We start from the raw sequence: 16,212 nt of genomic DNA, 5'->3' as shown, positions 1-16,212 counted from the left end.
ATTTTTAGTTATCGTAATGTATTCGAGTAATAATAATTTTAATAATAACCTGGCAGGGACACATGGACTTTTGCCCGATATTCCCTACTTATTTAGGTAAAAGACCATTTCCTTTCTATAGTTTTTGTTTATGCACTGCCTCTTTTTTAGTTACAAAAAGGAAAACTAACTTTTAACCAATAATAAATGTTTAATAAATAATAAGCTATAGTTAGAAACACCTCCAACTTTCACCAGGCAATCAAACCTGTTTGGATGCTTTTAATTTTGTCTTCTTCTCTAGCGATAGATTTTGATCAGTTTTCTTCTTTTTTACTCGCTTAAGTACTTATTTACGAACCATAATGTGTAATCTTTTTGTCAACGATTCAAAAAGTGTTTATTAATGGAGGCGATTACAGGAATACCTTACATAATAAAATATATTCAAATTAAAACACAATAATTGAGAAATTAAACACAATAATTGAATTCAAAACTCAACTAGATTGTTTATGTAATTTTGTTATTATAAAATACGTGAAATAATACTTCTTCAGAAAAATTTATAAAACATCTGCTTAGATCAAAATTTCGAATTAACTAATTTTTGTGATAGGATACACAATATCTATGATATGTAAAAATATTGCACATATCTTATACACGCGAGGTACAGTGTACGTGTTTTTAACGAGAATTAATTTAAAACCACAAAAAGGTCATATGATCTAGTTTAGACTTAACTACAACAATACGAATTAAAACATATTCGTTCAATAAATAATAATTTCATCAGGGCCTGATTTAGAAATCCGGCGACTGTTGGCACATAACTCTGGGAGGCCTTCTTAACCATAATTTCAGACCAAACTTACATATTTAGTTACAAAATGCTTTTCAGTTATTGATATCATAAATTTTTTTTGGTATATTTGTAAATTTGAGTTAATATTTATTTCACTATTGGTTAACTCCAGATTCAAATCGTCAATTAATAAAGAAAATCATGAAGGAATATTTGTAGCATTTAGAGGGACCTCAGAAACTTAGGGACCCTAGGCCTCAGCCTCTCAGGTCTTATGATAAATCAGGCCCTGGGTTTCATAGAATTGGATGAATTTTGATTTGCTGAAAATTATAAGACACCCATTTTCCTATTCTAATCTGGAATTGTAACAGCAAGTATTAAAAAGCTTAATTAACATTTGAGCAAAAAGACGAAGTTGAGGCATGCTCCACTTTAGATATATAAGGCAAAAAGCTTAAACATTCGCGTAAATTTTTCGTCCGTCTACAAACGAATTTTCTTTTATACATTTGGAATATTAACCTCCCTGCCTTTACCATCTTACTCCAAAATACACATTCACAGGTGGATAAAGGAAAGTAGAAAGGATTATACATGTTTGCTCACAAATAGTGTGCAGGGTGGGAGAGAAATAAGACAAAAGGAACCAAATTGATGTTCTGTGAAATATACATTTTCGTACAACTCCTCTCTGTACACATTCCGATGCTGCTCGCGCAACATACCTAAATTGTGTTCGTGGCCCGAGTGAGACGAAAAGCATGTGCCAACAAGGCTTTAAACATGTTAAGCCTTATGAATGCGTGTTTTTTTTATTTGCTTTTCATTTGTTCCTCTGCATGCCCCTGAATAGTTCCATAGGCAAGGGAAACACAATGGTTGAGTTCTTTTCAGCCGCTATGGAATTGAGGGTCTGCAGGTAGCGCAGTTGCAGAGCTGCTGGAGAGTCTTGTATGACTTCTGAAGCTTCCTTCAATGCTCGCGAGGCCCTCTGTTCACCTTCTGCAGCAATTACCTACAAAGGAATTTATTTCTATTTAATATGTGTGTGTTTTATTTTATAAACGTTGATAAAGAACACATCGTCGATGAGCTTTTTATACGGAACATAACACAGAATGTGTGCTTACAAAAATGGACACAGCTCAAAATGCGCAAATATAATTTTTAAAAATTATTTATAATTTTTTAAAAATTTATTAAATACCAATCGAAAATTTTTTGAGTTGCAAAGCATAAAACTTTAACTTTAATTTCTACAACATAGTTTTAAATGGCAAAGTAAAAAATTTAAGCAGTAGTGTCCAAATAGTTTCTGAGTAATAAAGATTAAAAAAAAGTATTATTTGAAAAATTTTCTTTCTTGAGAAAATTTTAACGGGATTGAATTTTCTCAGTTAAAATCACACAAGTTAAATTAAGTAAATAAATTTTTAATTCAATAAAAAAATTCTTTTTAACATTGAATTGCATTTTGAAAAATGAATTGGTTCAAAAAATTTTCGAGTCTATTAAATGGAACAGGTACAGCAAAATACGTAAAAAATTTACGAAAAAAAAAAGAAAAGAAAAAAGAAACTAAATTGCGAATGAAAGGCTCAAATTTTCGAAGGCTTTCTTACTTAATGGGATCATATTATAAAGATTCTGGCTACCAACCAATACTTAAAGAATCAAGAACTAAAAACTAACAGTAAATAAGGTATGTTCGTTCGTACAACGTACGTAACCTGATTTCATAAGTTAAAATACCATTCGCACAATATACAAGAAAAGTAGCATATTTCAAGTTGATCCTCAACCTACTAAATTTGGATCTTAGCTCGTGACAATTTTATCACTAGATCAAAAGTTTTTAGATGTTGTGCTTTTTGTTTTTTATTTTGTGTGCAACAAAATAAAGAACTGTGGATGTTTTTTGTAATGAAAAATTTTATTGATATCAAAAATAATAAAGAATATATTTTTATGTCCGACTCTGCGTAGGCTTTTAGCCATAAAAATCAGAAAAAAAATGCCTGTTATTTTTTCTATAATTTTTATTATTATATATTATTAATATTAAATACATTATTGTAAGCAAAGAATTATTATGAATTATTTTATTATTGTTAAAGATAGTAAATAATCTTACTTTTGCTCTAGCTTCCCTGGCTGCTTCGGCTTCAGCTGCCATTGCTCGTTGCAATTGTACAGGCAAACGGACGTCTTTGCTGCAAATAGATATATGCATCACTTTCATGATTCGCCATTGTATTTAATACGCATTAATAATGAATCATTATACTTTGTTGAAAATAATTTATCTGTTGCATTATTAATTCATTACAACAGCAATTCAACAGCATTATTATTTAATAACACTAATGTCTAATATAAATGATCAAATGATGCTGCATGCAATGTAATTAAAATGGCTCATAAATTAAGGCATTTAACTTAAGAAATTTACTTGTTTATCTATTTTTTAAAGTTAGAAATGTTTTTGATGGAAAATAAGAACTAAATAAAAATATATTAAAGGGATTCAACACCGCTCGTCTTGAATTTCGCCGCTAAAGCTAAATATAATTTTCGGTTTGCCGGACGCAAGAAAATGAAACTATTTTTAAATTTTTTATTTATTTATTTATATATATATATTTTTTTACGTGTTTAAAAAATTGAAAAACATCCAAAAAAGTAGGCGGAGTTCTACGCTTTTGACGACTTTTTGGTTGCCCTCGGTTAACTGTAAAGTACTAAGGCAAGTCTAAAAGTCTAGGCAAAAAATTATTTAAGAAGATTGCAAATTTATTTTAACAATGTTTTTTCTTATATCCGCTGAAGAAAACTGAAATTTAGTACAAATCTAATTATTTCAGAAAAAAAAATTATACTAACCTAAAATTCTATTAAAATAATATATTCATGATTTCTTTATGCTGACAAAAAATTAGCTAACATTGAGACGTATGTGGGTCATTTCTAATTATCAATTAAGTATTAATCAATCAGACACATATGCGGGGAAAAAATTCGGTGCGCCAACACTAATATAAAATCCAGAGCCCTTGGCTTTTATCCAAAGAGTTGGCAAGTCTGATTTGTTATCGTGGGGAAAAAAAGCACAACTATTTCTTAATGAACGACAAAACAAGACATTCCTCTGTAAAATGTTATGAGAAAAACGCGCAGAAGCAACACATACAAATAATTAATTTTTTAGGCATTGTTTTACTCGTGCTATAAAAATTGTTGCCAAAACAACGGGGTTTTATCATTTATGTTTTTAAATTGTAAATTTGCATGTCATTTTTTACTTCATTATATTTAAAGAATTGTGAAATTGAAGAGCATTAAAAGTTATTTATATCCAAACAAAAACATCCAATTTTAATAAGAGAATAAAATCACACTTAGATATGAAAATTTTTAATTCAAATTTTAAAGGCTCACATTTCAACTCTTTCCACTTTAACTCCCCATGGGTCTGTAGCTTCATCTAAACTAGACTGAAATAGATAAAAACTTGGTTAACAGAGACATTTTCATTGCTTGGGTAAATAATTTACTGAGATGAAATCCAGAGTTTTATTTCATTTCAGTTTAAATGATAATTTCAAAGCGGAACATTTATCATAAAGAATAGCTGAAAATTTATCAAATATTAACGCCAATAATGACGGCTTTATACGAGTACTTGATCTTGTCTAATTTGTGTGTGGGGATTTCAAATCTAAAATCAGTTATGCTCTTTAAGCTCCAAATTTGTTTTTAAAAATGATATTTTTAGTCTATATTTTTGTCGAAATCTACAAGTTTAAAAAAACGTTATATATAATAGGGGGTCGCTTCGAGAGTCGTAGAGTCGAATTGTTCAGAAGCGGATGAAGAAACAGTTCATTATAGAGAAGTGCCCCAAGTGGCGTATGACGACATTTCTGTCAAGGGTTCAGATGCATTTTTAATCCTAATGATGTGTTCCTTCCCTAGAAGTTTGTTGCGACATTTATGTGACCCATTGTGGTATATAATTTTTTTTTAACTTCGACAAGAAATATAATTTAAAGAAAAACTGTAGTTTGAGAGAGAAACTGATTGCAAATTTGAAAACAGCTAAGATCCTTAGTGTAATTTATCATAAAATATAGCACTGGTAAGCTCTGTTGCATTCTAGTGGCACGGTTGATTTAATAATAGCCCTCACTTCTCGTTGAAACCGAAGGGTCATGGGTTCGATTCATAGGCTTATCTAAGATTTAGTGTTTCTATGCAGCATAACGCACAGCAAATATGCTTTTCTTGCGAAGATGGTTCGGGTGTAAAAGGAATGTCCTAAGAGGTGATACAATGACCACGCTATTGGGTCAGGGCCAAGCTTCGAAAATTTGTGGTTTAAGAAATGAAAAAAAAGGACAAACACACAAATCAATACTTTATTAATTCTACACTGCATTTATGATATGAACTGGGTTGTATCTTGTAAACAATTGTTAAAATTAAGGTCCAGCATCTCTACTGAAATTATCCTATCGTGAGACATGCATTTTTTTCTCTAAATATTCTATATATTTTATGTATTTATTAGGTAATTTATATGTTTGTATGTTTCACAAATTCTACATTTTTATTCATTTTTAAATAAATGATTTATTTTCGTAAGTAAATGTAATTACGAAAAATCATGACTAGTGTTAGGATGACATTCATTTTAATTGCAATTCGGAAACTAACCTTTAACAATCCGTATGTCTATTATAATCAAGACAGAAAAGAATCATACTGATCATATAGTATTGAACAATGCTGTTCACTTAAATCAATGTACTTTAGAGGTTTGCAGAATAATGTTTTACAAATTGCGTTTAATTGTAATAGCGTTTTTTTTTGTTAAAAATATTTTTTTCTTCATCTGTCTTATTATGTTCGTTCAACAAAAATAAAATGTATGAAAATTATGAATAACTTAATGCGACCGCAAATGGCTCAAGTTTGTTACGATGATTGCATATCTCTGTTGCAGCAATATGTGAATGAAAAATATGCACTCTATTCATTTTGTAATATAAGAGAATATAATAGAAAAAGGAAGAGTATATAAAATTACGAAATCTAAAAGACTCGTAAATACCTGCATTACATGTGAGATGGATTCCCTTTCAGAGAGGATTTCAGAGAGGTTTTTAGTTCCGAGTACATTACGGAGAGTTGTGGCAGCCAGAAGCCGAGTTGAGTGTCCGTAATCTTCCACATTCGACACGGCGATGGTTGCGTTGCTGATTCTATAATAGACCACAGCATCCACTGCAACGGTTACGCTGTCCTTCGACAAAATCTGGATGAAGAGAAAACATTTTTAACGTACCGATAGTTTAATCGAATTGTCGACAGAATCTGTGTTTAAAATCAATTTTATAAGATATGTAGGTGATTATCGACGTAATTTTTTTTCAACCACAACACCACGACGGAGGTTCAAATAGAAATTAGTTTTACACAGTTAATTTTAGGAGTATATGAACATAGTAATTTTTGTATACTCGCATTAGGTAACTGACTGTTAATAAATAACAAACATAGCATTATAAAAAACTTTTAGTTCACTCTTCTTCTTTTTTTTTCTTGTTTTAATAATGGCAGGCACTGAACTTTCGTTCTTCGCCTTAGAAGATGTCGGAAGTGTTGCTCATTTATCGTTACCCAGTGGGCACCTGTGAACCAAAGTCACGGAGGCGAGCCACATTACCCACGCCACACTGCCACAAATACACGTTCATAGGGTGGGCCACATTCATACACATTCACACATCAGATGACAACACAGAGAAACATCCATGCCCAGAGCGGGATTCGAACCCGCAGCCAATGGCTTCGCAGTCAGGCACGCTAACCACTCGGCCACCTGGCCGGCACTCTTCGTTTATAATTTTGCAGATATGGCAATTATAGCCTATACACAAAGTACAAAGCCTATATGCATTGTCTAAAAATTTTGTATTTCCTACTTAGGTTGAGATAGGTATTTATAATATATAGCTCATATCTGCATATTGTTCGTATTTAACTATGTTAACAAACGTGGTTAAATTTGTTCGTTAAATTTTGTTATCTTGCAATCATTAGCAATCCGTAATCCATTTCAGGTATAAATTGGAGAGTTCCAATTTTAGTGTGAAACGAGGCAAAGTATTTTTTAGTATAAACAAAGTTAATAATTAAAGTTAAGGACCGCGGTAGCCTAGCTGTTAGAGAATCGGGCTCCGGTCTGGAGGAGCAGGGATTCGAAACCTCGACTCCGTTGAAACCCATCAAGTATATGAGATATACGTGGTCGTAAAATCTGCGGAATCGAAAGTCCAGTCATCGGTCGCTTAGCAATTCTATGGGTACAGGGATCTGGAAAAATTTTTTCCTTCCTCTGCAGATCTATGTCTAAATTGAGGAAATGGCCTCATGAATGAGTTGTGATACCATCTATTCGTGTGGTTCTGATCTAATACGTAGTTTCTACCTTGAGGGGCTCTCTTGTCAAATGAAAGGCGCATGGTCATGACTGGCGAGCTTAGGTTGTCCAAGTGCCATTAGAAGGAACAACATAATTAAAATTTCAATTTTTCTTACATATAATAAAGTTGGAAAGTGAAGCTAACCTAACAGTTGGAATGAATAAAAATTTTCAATAGCTGTGATGATGGTAATAAAACCTTAAACCTCTTTATGCGGGGAAAATCTTCTTGAATAACTCAAAATAAGATATATAATATAATAATATGATATAACCTTCTTGAAAAACTCGAAATAAGATATATAAGTCTAAACTCATTAATACAATAAATTTTTAGAATCTTTTTCAAAAATTTAAGTTGAAAAGGTATGTTGATTTAGAGTTGTAAATTTCTTAACCCTTTGAGATAGAATTTTTATTAAACATAATTTTTATGATTTTTTTTAATTTTGTATTAACTTAGGACTAAATGGGTGAAAATAATAGGTGAAATTATATGTAGCATTTTAAGAGTTTTTGGCTATGAAACATCTTCTAAAGGACAACTCTTCCAAACACGGCTCACTTTCAAACAATAATTCTCTTTGCTCTTATTTGCTGTTATTTACATATCTAAGAGAATAAGTTATTTATCATTGGAATTTTTTAATTTACAAAATCAATTATTGATAAATTGTTGATTAAGAATGAAAAAAAAAGTGTTTCTATGGGTATTTTATATTTTAGTCCAAATATAGTTCAGATAATTGAGTATGATATTTAGGTAACTATTTGCTAATTCTGTAACTAAAGAAACACCGAAATATCTTACTAATACTAACAATTAGAGCGTCAACTAATACTAATAATCTTACTAATAATTAGAGCGTCAGAAAAAATATATAAAAGGGACACTGGTGTCCCATCCTGCGTCAGAGGGTAACAATTATTTACAATAATTTTTTTCTTTCGATAAATTTATTTATTCATTCTTGTCTACAAAGATATGTTTCTACAAAGAATGCGTACAACTGAAACAACTTTCGACGTGCTCGCGCATATTTTAAAACACACATCTTGATTAGCTGAATATTTATTCTCTCTTAGAATCAAAAAGAAATGTTTTTTCATCATTGATTTTCCTAAAAAGTAAATATACATTTGATGCAATCACAGATCTTTTGTAGACAAGTGCCTTGATTACAAAATGTTTTCCAATAACCGTAACTCAAATAAAAACACTTTTGCGTCTCACGAATACTTTAAATGAAAGTATTCATGAGTCACAAAACATTCAGCTATATTATTCTATCTCAAAATAATCTTCAATTATTAGTTAAAATTAGTTAAAGTATAATATAAACATAACTAAATTGTTGTAGAATAATAATAAAATATATAATAATGATCGATTATGGATTAAAGTTATTGTAACATTTTACTCGCAGTTTAAGAATAAATAAAAATATAAATTAAAAAAAAAACAGTATAATGCAAACATAACGTTCAATAAAGAGAGTACATTATATCAATACTCCAGTAATAGTAATCATGTAAAGGATAATAATAGTAGTTTAGTGACATTTCGTTGTACAGAGTGTTCTGTAATGACCATGCTTAACATATATTTTCAGACTTTGTAGAAAATAAAGTCAATAAAATATACTTATCCAGGGTCCTAAAAAGTAACGTGAAATACATGAGTGTTATCAAAATTTAACGAACAACTACTGAGGAAGGTGAACTGAAAATATCAAAATCTGTTTGATTGCCAGAGTAAACAGAAAGGAGTTGAAAGGTGGTTATTGGAAGCACTTCATAGCTTCATCGGGCAGTCAAACATGTTTTGATATGCTTCCTTCCCATCTTTTCCCGCTAAAGATTCCTCAGATTTCAGTAGCATTTTTGTTTTTTATTTCCTTGATTTAATTTTATTTTGAGACCCCTAATATGTATATATGTTACACTTCCTTATTCTAGAAGTATTCTAAAATTATGTATCTTCAACAAGCATTGCCAAACATCATGGATTGTGTCTTATAATAGAAGAGATAAGTATTATTCAGTTTTCTAGAACTCTTCTACCTTAGAAGTATAATTTGTCTAAAGTAAGAACTCCCCTAGTCATTCGTCTGGACCCGTGGCGGTGACTATGGTAACGAGGTATAACTATTTCAAGTAGGCGTATGGGGCCATTGTTTAGAATTCGTTTTGGTTCAGATCGGAGTAAGAAAATAAATCTTTTTCTTCTGTCTACTGGTTAGCCCTATATTGAAAAGAAGCTACCCTCCTTGAAATGCACTATTCTTGTTTCCATAGCAGCAGACGGCTTCAGACTTTGTGGCGAGGGGAGTTCTTACAGTGGATAAACTATATTTTTATTTAATAAATTTTTTAATTGGATATAGAATACGACTTAGTTTGAGATACTTTGCTTATTATTTGATATTTTCATTTATACTTTTAGGCACAAGCGTTCAGATCTATGAATTTAAAATATTATTTTTAACTTGTTTAAAATGTAGTTACTGATGTATTTTTTCTTTTACAAATTTTAAAGTAAAATGAAAGTCAAATAATTCTAAATATTTTCCTATCGCATAAATGCTTACAGTTTGCTTTTCAGCGTTTCCACTAAACAAATTGCTTTCATCGCATAAATTATTCATTAAAACATATGTGGTAGCACACATTAAGGCTTATGAATAATGTTTGGGAAGTGTGAGTTTTGATTTATTATTAGAGTACATACAAATGACATATTTTTCCTTTTTTTTAAAATTTGTTCTTACAAGGTGTTATAACATCCTTCGTAAGTAATTGAAGTTGTCTTGAGTGCTATAAATAATAAAATTAAGTACAAAGTTAATTTATGATTAGACATTCCCAGACAATTAAAGATAGGAAGTTGAGAATAAAGCGATCAAAACAGATATTATTTATTTCAGAATGATATAAAATGATCTTCAGAACGAGACAACCAAAAAGTAAAATGGAAGTTTACATTTATAAACATCTTATGACAGGAAGATTCTTTGGAGAACATTCTGGTACTAGAAAGCTATTACAAGGAACTCATTTGTATATCATTTCAATTAATTTTTTAACTGAGCTATATAAATTTGTTCATGTGAATTCTCAATAGTCTTTATCAAACATAGGCTGAACAAATGTTCAAATGTTAAATTTGAAGTTAGTATTTTTTTTTAATGGCAGACATTTGGGATGTATTGTCCCATTGCCCAGGAGTGCCAGAACTGCTACTCTCTTCTCGTTACCCAGTGGGCACCTATGGCCAAGTCATGGCGGTGGAGCAGCGTCGCCCACGTCACACAACCACAAATCCGTTTATAGGGCGGATCACATTCACACAGTCACACAGAAGAAGGGACCTAGAACACAGAGGGAGAAAGGAACATCCATGCCCTGAGCGGGATTCGAACCCACAACCATCGACTCAGTAGTCAGGCACGCTAACCACACAGCCACCTGCTCGGCGAAGTTAGAATAGAATTGTCACAATATTCCTTTGAGTAACACTCGTATTTTGTTCAAAATAAATTTTTATAAATAATTTTACATGAGATCAACAAGTTTATTCCATCATCCATTTGTTACAATGTAAAATAACGAGTTGATTAGTAATTTAAGGTTTAAATATTGTTTTACGGACTTCACCTGGAATCTCTGCTGCCGATCTTTGTGAGTATTTTCAAATTTTTTTTATTTTTATTTTTTTTTTTAAATTTTTTTTTTTGCAGAATATAATAGAAACATGAATAGAAATATTCGCGTACATTATTTTTTCAAACTTTTATATATGTTCGTTCAAATATTTGTATTACTTCATACGAAATTAAATAGTACTTTTACAAAAAAAACAGTACAGAAACTAGGCAAAACCTGTTGTCTAATTAATGGCAGTTAGTTAATAGCAAGAAAATCATTTTACGTAGAGAATATCAAGTAATAAATTCATTTTGAAGCATGAAGGTAAAATGATTCATAATTTTACATTATAGAAATACTTTTATATATGTGCATGTACTGTATGTATCTACTAATATATTTATTTTATTCCTATACCTGCGAAATCAAACAGTTACTTCAATTTAAAATTTTAAAGCAAAACAGATTTTTTTTAATGATACGCTAAACATAACTAATAACATAGTTATTTTACCTCTTGCGGGGGCACATCGAAGGAGACTGTTCTTAAATCAACCTTACAGTAGGTATCGATGCACGGTATGATGAAAAATATACCTGCAAAAAATGTGTAAAGATATTATAATTACGACTTCCTTTAATTCTTTTTAATGTTTTGGTATTTAATTATTTAAAAGTAACTTTAAATTCAATAAGACACACTTAAAAATAAACTAATCAATAGCCCTACATAAAATTTTTTAAATGTTCTTTCCTTGGATTTGTATTGGTTAGTTAAACACAAGACCTACGATGTTCTGTTTTCTTTTGCATGTTCTTGAAGTCAGACTTAGTTAAAAGCATCAATTGATCAGCAAATTTAAAGCTTTTATGTCATTTACGTTAGCAGTAGTGTAGCTGGTTTCGACTCTTGAACGAGGTTAACTTATATGATTTTTGGTTTTAGTAGAATATATTCATATTCTTATGTGGGTTAGATTAACTTATCCTGTAATTCATAAATCTAGATTATACTTTTGTTAAACTTTGTTAATGAGAAACTTATTTAGGTACGTAAATGACAGGACTGTAAATACCTCGTCAAAATTGTTGTAAATTTAAAATCAAATCAGGAGGCAATAAGATTTTAAAAGGGAAATCATCACTAATTTGTATTATATATAAAAGAAAACAACGAAAACTTCGCTTGCTTGGCCATGATATGTTTCTAGATAAAAGAAATTAGGCTTTTTGAATTTTTCAAAAGATCATTTATCATGTTTTTCCTTTATTAACAATATATTTAAAAGCTTTTGTTTTGAGCGTTTTTGCTAGGTAACTACATACTGTGGTATAAAATATGTAAGTGATCTCCATAGAATTTAGTAACAGCGAAAGCTATTAAAGGTCATTGCAAAATTACTACTAAATTAATACAGAGAAAATAATACAATGAAAATTTAAAGCGTGTAAACTTTATCAAACATCAATATTGCTTTAGATATTTCGACGAAAATTAATATATTTACCTGGCCCTTTCGCCCCGCCTTTCATAAGTCGTCCCAATCTGAAAATTACAGCACGTTCATATTCTTGAACAACCTAAATAAGTAGATTCGACGAATTTTATTTAATAAATGTGATTAAAACAGTTAAAAAATTTCATGAACCTTAAAAAAATAATAAAGCCAAGTAGTAAAGAAAATATCAGTTTATTATGAAAATAAACTTATTAAAACCTTTTTTTTTTGTAAAAAAAAAAGAATGCTCTAAACCTATATTATCTGGTTATTTTTAAACTTATAATATTTTTCGAGGAAAAAAAATTATTTGCAAGGTGCGATTTCGGCATGTGGTTTGAGATGTGATTTTAGAGTTCGATGTTTACTTAATTAGAACGCTTAACAAGCATTAGCCCTTTCATAGTAGACAAATTTAAATTCGGAAAATTTATTCCTTTAACGTTCAGGATAAAGTAATGCAAGTTTATATTTAAATACCTTTTTCTAAAGTAAATATTGATAACAATATGAAATGTGACAGATTTTTGCGAAATATTATATATTGCTTCAAAATGAACACATTCACTACTGTGATTTTATTCATTTCTGGGAACGTAATCACTTTTGCGAACTAAGTTTTTCTCAACAGACGGTAGTTTAAATGTTCAACTCCGATGCCGGACTTTCCTGACAAGTCCGGAAACTCTGACTAGGACTTAACAATGTGGACTTAAATAGCAGCAAATTTTAAACATGTGAGCTAGTTCTGCTAACTCAAGATCTAAGCTTTTAAATTCTGCCGTCTATTTGAGATAGATTTACACAAATATGGCATGATTTTAAACACCACTTTTTTTGACAACATTGATCATAAATGATAATATGTTAATACTTTTGATACTATTTTTAAAGCTTACTTCAGTAAGAAGAGCGGTTGTTTCGAAGAAAAAAAACATAGCGAAGATGTCAAAATTACCTTTTTTTAATTTAATTACATATTTAAGATATTAATTTCCTTTTCAGTTAGGAAACGATTTCCTTTAAAAAAAAGAAACAAGGATTATCAGACAATGCTTATGCCACCTAATCGGGCGAAACAAAATCCCATCTATTGAGAATTTGAGATAATTGTTTTGTTCATATCTTTGACAACATAAGCATGAAGTCAGAGAAATCAGCAAATTGATAGCGAACTCACATGGTTCGTGAATAAGCACCATTTATTTCATAACTAAAAAATAACAAAATGCAAAAACATAACAAGATCAAAATATAAGTACCTTGACGCAAAACAGAAGGGATACAGGAAATGTGATGATGATGATAAGGTAAGAAAATCCTGTTAGGAGTAGAGCACATAATCCTGGACCCTCGTTTTGACTTGCTACAAAGAAAAATATAAATCAAGCGTTAAACCGACCTTATTTAAATGCTGGCAAGTATTAAAAATAGAATGTATACTGATTTGGAAAGTTATAAAATAAAAAATGTCATAAAAAGGTTAATATTGTGTATATTATTAAAATACAATCGTCATCAATACCAATTCGAAATAAAATAACTTTTCTAAGAATAAAGTTCAAATCTCTTGAATAAAGTCCAAAACTACTCAATAATTGTAGTTAGCCACAAATTAAGGATCCTATTTACATCAAAACAATCTACAGTCGAAATAAAAATAATTTATGTTTTTTTTTTATACAATAGGTTTCAATCGTTATTATTAGAGGAACACACATGCGTAAAAATTAGTAAGGTGTCCCACCAACTAGCAAGTATGATAAATATAAAAATGGATTTGCATAGTATTTTCGTTTCTCTGATGAAAATTTACACCTCAAACAGTTTTACAAATTTTACTCTTACCATGACCATTATATCTTATCAACTATGTTAATTAAAGGTTATGAAAGTTAAATCTATATTTCATAACATTCAGAAAATGAGCTAATGCAAATTTTATCTTACTACAATCACAACACAATGAGCTTTGTGTTTTGATTATTCAAAATTTGGGTGATTTAATTCAAAGCAAAAGAAATGAAGGGTATAACATAGATGACGGACAATAAAGACATTTTTTAATTAAGTAGATAATATTGATTTTGTAAATAGGCTTTGCATAAAGTTATGTAATATCAAATATGTAATTATTTATTAAAAAATCTATTTTAATTTATGATAACCAATATTGTTAACTAAAAAACCAATATTGTTTCCTTTTCGTGTTGAAAACAAAGAACTGAAAACAGAAGTATCAAACAAGTGAGCAGTCATAAGCGTGAAATCCAATGAGACAGCGAAAGCAATTCTAAAGGGATGGTTAACGTTTTTTCGATAGTTAGCGAGATATGAGCTTTACCCATAAATATATTATAATACTACGATTAACCCATTTTAGGACAAGCACAGAAATTTTATAAAATGATGTATTATTTTCATTGAAATATGCTTAAATTATATTTATTAACACAAAAGAAGTTTTGTGCATGAAAAATAATATTTTATTTAAGAAATAAAATCGTGAATATATGTAGCTTTTTCATGACATTTATGTAATTTTTATCTTATTTACAGAACTTGTAACTTCAATCCAGCATAAAAACATATAATTAATCTAAAATAGAATAATTTATATAATTTCAGAAAGTAAACTTTATTAATAACCCTTTCAAGTAAAAAAAATAGCGAAGTTTAAAAATTTCTCACCAGAAAGTGTTCGTTTAAACTGAATTCTTAATATTTTACAGATATCTTCAGAAGCCTTGACGATATCAGAAGAAAGTTTAGTAAAAAATATTCATCACTATGTAATTAAAAAAATTATTGAGTTGGTGTGTTAAAGCACTTTTGGCCGAAAATTGGTTAATGATAAAATAGATAATTCCTTAATACAAAATATATAAATGCGAATTCTTCTGTGATGAAGTAGGTACTATTTAATTGATTTATGATCATCTCTAATAGAAATCTAATAGTCTTAATAGTACAGTGCGCCACAAAAACTGACCACTCTCAATAACTTTTGACCTAATTATCGGATCTAGGAGTAGGATTTCTGATCCCCAAAATATAGGAGGGTAGACGCAATCTGGGAAATATGGTCCCCATAGTTCGGTCAGTACAGCAATTCGAAATTTTGACTCCTTAAAGTTAATTTCACTTCTTGCTTATCACGAAAACTTTTTAAGCGAATTGAAAATTTTTTGCACACAATAATAAAATTCGTTTCTCCAAAGATAAATCCATGAAAAAAAAGTTATTCATGTAAAGATTTATTATTCTTTATTATTTTATTTAATAATAGTCAGAAAAATTTTGAATTGTAAGGTATATAATTTTTTACATCATTTTAAATTCTATAATTTTGCATGACAAAATACAAAATTTGAGCGAAATCGGTTCAATAGTTCCTGAGAAATCGAATTTTAAAGATACGGCATTTTTAAAATTCAAATTCTCAGGAACTATTCGACCGATTTCGGGTCTATAGGGGACTATGGGGACCATATTCCTCAGATTGCGGCTACTTCTTGCATCTTTTGGAGTCAAAAGTCTGAATCGTCGAAAAAAAGGTACGTTTATTCAGAGAAAGTGTGTTTTAGTGTCCGATTTCGTAACTTAAAATATTGTCTGCACTAATTAATTAGCATATTTGAAATAACACCTCGAATTATTAAGATTGAGTCCTAGAACGTAAAGATCAGATAATTAGATCAAAAGTTATTCAGGGTGGCGTTTTTTTGGCGTTCTCCACATTTATAATTATGGTTTCAAAAGAAGCAAAAAAATATGCATGTAAAGTA

General features: G+C 29.9%; 1 protein-coding gene across 4 annotated transcripts in view; it reads right to left on the bottom strand.

Annotated features, from left to right (window-relative positions):
- Positions 1 to 300: 300 nt before the first annotated feature.
- LOC107441665 (band 7 protein AGAP004871) overlaps positions 301 to 16,212 on the bottom strand; it is a 68,697-nt gene continuing 52,785 nt past the window's right edge. For all 4 annotated transcript variants that reach the window (XM_021148361.3, XM_021148369.3, XM_071177766.1 and 1 more), the window contains 7 exons: positions 13,687 to 13,790; positions 12,434 to 12,506; positions 11,440 to 11,522; positions 5,904 to 6,107; positions 4,229 to 4,284; positions 2,925 to 3,003; positions 301 to 1,805 (listed from right to left, as the gene is read on the bottom strand). In XM_021148361.3, the coding sequence (XP_021004020.1) occupies positions 1,614 to 1,805; positions 2,925 to 3,003; positions 4,229 to 4,284; positions 5,904 to 6,107; positions 11,440 to 11,522; positions 12,434 to 12,506; positions 13,687 to 13,790 (791 nt within the window). In that variant the 3' untranslated portion in view covers positions 301 to 1,613. The remainder of the gene's footprint in view (positions 1,806 to 2,924; positions 3,004 to 4,228; positions 4,285 to 5,903; positions 6,108 to 11,439; positions 11,523 to 12,433; positions 12,507 to 13,686; positions 13,791 to 16,212) is intronic.

The sequence above is a fragment of the Parasteatoda tepidariorum genome, chromosome 2 (assembly GCF_043381705.1).
Source record: "Parasteatoda tepidariorum isolate YZ-2023 chromosome 2, CAS_Ptep_4.0, whole genome shotgun sequence".
Classification (NCBI taxonomy): domain Eukaryota; kingdom Metazoa; phylum Arthropoda; class Arachnida; order Araneae; family Theridiidae; genus Parasteatoda; species Parasteatoda tepidariorum.
The sequence above is the reverse complement of the archived record's forward strand: the minus strand, read 5'-3'. Positions and strand labels throughout refer to the sequence as shown.